General features: G+C 50.6%; 1 protein-coding gene across 2 annotated transcripts; it reads left to right on the top strand.

The window, feature by feature from the left end:
* The first annotated feature begins 1,311 nt into the window (after nt 1-1,311).
* Nucleotides 1,312-3,310, top strand: Arl4d (ARF like GTPase 4D). Of its 2 annotated transcripts, none has more exons than XM_020186471.2 (2): nt 1,312-1,441; nt 2,027-3,310. In XM_020186471.2, the coding sequence occupies exon 2, from the start codon at nt 2,135-2,137 to the stop codon at nt 2,735-2,737; it is 603 nt and encodes a 200-aa protein (XP_020042060.2). In that variant the 5' UTR covers nt 1,312-1,441; nt 2,027-2,134; the 3' UTR covers nt 2,738-3,310. The 2 variants fall into 2 exon arrangements, with proteins under 2 accessions (XP_020042060.2, XP_073901592.1); XM_074045491.1 differs by having other exon boundaries at nt 1,347-1,489.
* Nucleotides 3,311-4,767: the final 1,457 nt, after the last annotated feature.

Raw genomic sequence — 4,767 nt, forward strand, 5'->3', positions numbered from 1 at the left:
CCTGTGCCCCTCCTAACCAATCTTACACAGAACCAAGGAATTTCTAGAATCCTTTCCAGAGGATTCCGATTGACACTTTTCTCTTCCTACTTTGAAGTCCCACAAGTGCTTATCTCATGATTTACAAAGGCCCAATACATGGCACACATACTGAAACTTCCTTGCCAGCGGTTAGTCCTGTCACTCTCATTAGAGTGCAAGACCTTTGTGGCCTCTACATCCCGTCTCTCTGGCTTTATGCACAGGTACAGTGTGAGTGAGGCCCACAAGACTTCTCTCTTAAGGTGGTGTAGTGTTAGATGTCTGTAATCCCAGCACACAAAAGGACTGAGAGACTGAAGCCAGCCTGGATTACACTGTGGGGGTCTGTCGAGAGAGGGAGAGAGAGGGATATAGAGACGGAGGGAGAGAGAGAGAGAAGGAAAGAAGAAACTTTGTTTTAACAAGGGGGCCCTTGGAGGTTTGCTGATCACTTGGCAGCAGTGAAGGATTTGTGCTGAGGATGCTAGCCTCCACAGCTGGTACACGAGAGATTGGATAGCTGGGTGATGGGGTCCCAGGCGCTGGATTCTGGAAAATCCTTCTCAGTCTATGTGTTACTTTAGACGACTCATTTAACCCTTCGGTGTTTTTTTTTGTGGTACTGGGTCTTGAACTCAGGGGCTATACTTTGAGCCACTCCACCAGCCCTTTTTTGTGATTTTTTTTTTTTCAAGGTAGGGTCTCGTGGACTATTTGCCCAGGCTGGCTTCGAACTATCATTGATCCCCCTGAATAGCTAGGATTACAGGCATGAGCCACCGGTGCCCGCGTTTGGAGCTTTCTTTACCTGTAAAACACACAATCCCTAACAGGCAGTTGTGACTATCAATAGGGAGAATGGACTTAGCACTGTGGATCAGCTGTTTTCTAGGGTGCTGGGTTGACACTGGCGTGGAACCTGAATTACGAAAGATACAGAGAAAGGCTCAGCGTTTCTGAGCAGACTTTGGCGGAGCGAGTACACGTAGGCGGTACCTCAGCCTGGGGTGAGGGAATGCGGTGGTATCGCGAGTTTTAAGATCTTCCCCTTTACTGAGTCAAACGCTGCCACGCGAATTCCTATTGTCTTTCCCACCGCCCAGCCCTGATTAATCCCAGGTTTAATTCCAAAATTAGAATGCTGCACAAAAGGTCAAATAAAGCGGTTGCAAATTCAGGGAGCGAATCCTTCGCCCTGCTGCCGGCGCTGCAGCGCGCTTATCTTCACGCCCCGCCCCACCGCCGCCGCGAGCCCGCCGATTAGACCACGCCTCGTGACGTCACGAGAGGGTTTTAAAGTGGAGCCGCAGCCCCGCGCCGCGGACTGAGTGGTGGCTGTGTGCTGAGTGCGTTTCGGAAGCCCGCGGGCTGCCAGGGTGGCTGGCCTGGGAAGGCACCGGGGGAGCGCTGCTGACGCAAGGTAAAGGTGCCTTGCAGGCCTGGGGAGCCGATGTCGGCTATCTTGCAGGCGAGTCTTGTGGGGCGCTAAGGAAAGGATCGCAGCGTGAGGGACGTGCCAAGAGCTTGGGAATGCAGAGGCACTGGGAGCAGGATTTATCCCCGGTCTCAGCGCCAGCACCCCAACTCTTAGTTTGCCGCACTGCCGGATATCCCCCATCCAGCGATGATTCTCGCCCGGGGAATGGAAGTCGCGGCGTCTGCTTCCACGCCATAAGCTCGGAAAAGAGACTGGGCACCTACTTTCCTTGAGATCTAGCCCTCAACTTTCACCTGTGTGTCCTGGGACTTGAGCGTTTCTGTATGACTTCCAGGAAGGGAGAATCCCCTGCAGCTGCTTAAAACTTTTTTTAAAATTTATTTTATTTTATTCTTATGTGCATACAACATTTGGGTCATTTCTCCCCCCTTCCCTCTCCCTCCTTAGCCTCCCCCCCCCTTTTTTTTTAAAGAATATGTGGCTGATTTAGGAAAAATCAGGAAGTTGCAAATTTCATGTTTATTACTAAAAATGTCTTTTTTCTTTCCATGACCTTTCCCTGTTTAGATAGTCCATCTGTGTTCCCTTGTAGCCTGCAATTTCGAGACCTCTTCCTTGCCTCTACTGGAGACCCCGAAACCTGTTCCTTAACTCTGACCAGCACCTTAGCTCACAATGGGGAACCACTTGACTGAGATGGCGCCCACTGCTTCCTTCTTGCCCCATTTTCAGGCCTTGCATGTGGTGGTCATCGGCCTAGACTCAGCTGGAAAGACCTCCCTCCTTTACCGTCTCAAGTTCAAGGAGTTTGTCCAGAGTGCCCCCACCAAAGGCTTCAACACTGAGAAAATTCGGGTGCCCTTGGGGGGGTCCCGTGGAATCACCTTCCAAGTGTGGGATGTTGGAGGTCAGGAGAAGCTGCGACCACTGTGGCGCTCCTACACCCGCAGGACAGATGGGTTGGTGTTCGTGGTGGACGCTACAGAGACTGAGCGGCTAGAGGAGGCCAAAGTGGAGCTACACCGAATCAGCCGGGCCTCGGACAATCAGGGGGTGCCAGTGCTGGTGCTGGCCAACAAGCAGGACCAGCCTGGGGCACTGAGTGCAGCTGAGGTAGAGAAGAGGCTGGCAGTCCGTGAGCTGGCAGCTGCCACACTCACCCATGTGCAGGGCTGCAGTGCTGTGGATGGGATAGGCTTGCAGCCCGGCCTGGAGCGCCTGTATGAGATGATCCTTAAGAGGAAGAAGGCCGCCCGGGCAAGCAAGAAGAGACGGTGACCTGAGGCTGCCCCCTCCCTATCTACTAGGGGGTCTGTACACTTGGATAGTCAGGCAGAGTCTGTGACCTCAGTTAGCCCTGGGTGCAGGACTCCTCCACCTCAATGAAGGACTGAGGAGCATGGATTTTTGTTTTGGTGCCACACTGGGGGAGGGGATGGCAGATGGGATGTCTTCGCATCTCTCCGTCCTTACCCCTAGAGAAGTAGGGGCTGCAAGACTGTGGAGACTTAGATGTAAATGCTGACTCTACCTCGATCCTGGTTCTTTTTTTTTTTCCTTCTAGCTTTTTATTCTGATGTTTTTTGAGGTGGGGTCCAAAGTTGCTTAGAGAATGCATTTGGTATGAATGAGAACGTCCTCTCCTCTCACCCGCCAACTGGAGGAGGGGTCTCCCCAGCTACTTTTCTAGGGACACCAGTCACAATAGTCTTGTGTGTGTGTGTAAATGCCAGGAACGGTTCCCTACATTTGTAGATCCACAGCCCTTTTTATAAGCTGTGTGTGTCCTCTGTAATATTATTAACTGTTTTTTAGCATTTGCCTGTAAGTTATTAAAGATTGATAACTCTAGTTCTTTCTTTGGTCTGGCATGTTCCTTTCCTTAATCTAGCCTCAGGGACAGTCCAGGATTTCTATATGGGGTAGAAAGAGGAAGCTTATCTTAAAACTCAATTTTGAAACCAGCACTCATAAAAATTAGACTATGTACTTAGGAGATGGTTGGTGAAAACTACAGGTGTAATTGAAAACCCTTTGATCTGTTATTGCCTGATCTTTACAGGCTTTTTTTTTTTTTTTTTTTTTTTTTGGTTGAGGTCATGTTTTCTTTCTCTGACCTTCCTCTCCTCCCATCATCTCTGGCTCCTGCCTCTGATACCAGCTGCTTCTTGCAGATTTAACTTTGAATTTTGCTGGTCTGAGCTGATCCTTAGTCTGTCTGTATAGGTAAGTCTTCCAAGAGCCATTCTGTCCCCATCCTCCCAGTACTCAGGTTGTTCTAGTCTCCTCCCTCTATCCCCTGCCTTGGAGGATGTGGTAAGAATGGAAAGTAATTCCTCACTGGCCTTAAGCCACCTCCGGGTGCTCAATCCTGCTGCCTGCAACTCACTGGTAGTGTCAGCAGCAGCTGGTGCTGGGGAGGCCTGGGCTGGCCCGGTGACTAAGCGCACGTCTTCCATTTATGGGAACCATAGCTATTCTTATGAGAGGGGCAGTAGTAATTAATCGCTGTCCCCTCCACACACACACCTCTGAAACTGGAGGGGAAAACATAGGCCACCAAAGTTAGTAGTGATAGAATAAAATGTATCATTGCTAGGGCTTCAGTGTTGCCTCCGTAGCACCAAGGCCAGCTGTGTGTGATAACACAGAACAATTAAGAGTGTCCTACTCTTTCTGAGAGTAGTGAATAAAAACCAAACAATTCTTTCCAGCCCCTCAGTCCCACCCCCACCCTTTGTGCAAACATGAGATCCAGAGCAGGCTTAACAGTCTCTGCTCCAGAAGCAGATAAAAGGACCAGGGGGAGGGAGAGAAGGTTCTGGCAAGCCCTCCTGCGGAGGCTTCCTAAGGAACTTTCTACCTAGGGCTGCTGGGAGCTGAGCCTTGCTGCTGAGTCTGGGCCCTTTTGGATTTGGCTCCCTCCCCCTCTCTGCATGGCAGGATGGTGGTGGATGTGCACTGATCCAGAAGGGTGCACAAGTGTGCGTCAGTGCTGGGGAGTGTTTGCCAGAGCAGCCGGGCTGGTTCTGCTGGAGACGTGTGCTGCCTGGCCTCCCCAATGCATACCTATGAATCATCTCACCCAGTCCTCTGTGGAACAGTCCTTTAAGTCCTACAGCCTAAGAATAGTGCGAGGCCCCAGCCCAGGTTGGAAAGAATGTAGCCAGAAAGACCCTCTGTCCTATTGGGAGATTTTTTTTCCTCCCCTCCTCAATTCTTTTTTGTCTTAAAATTTCCAAGAACACATTTCCTTCCATTTCTGGTCTCTTGGGGGACTGAGGTGTCTGAATTTATGGGAAGGATGT

This window comes from Castor canadensis, chromosome 11 (genome assembly GCF_047511655.1).
Source record: "Castor canadensis chromosome 11, mCasCan1.hap1v2, whole genome shotgun sequence".
NCBI classification, from domain to species: domain Eukaryota; kingdom Metazoa; phylum Chordata; class Mammalia; order Rodentia; family Castoridae; genus Castor; species Castor canadensis.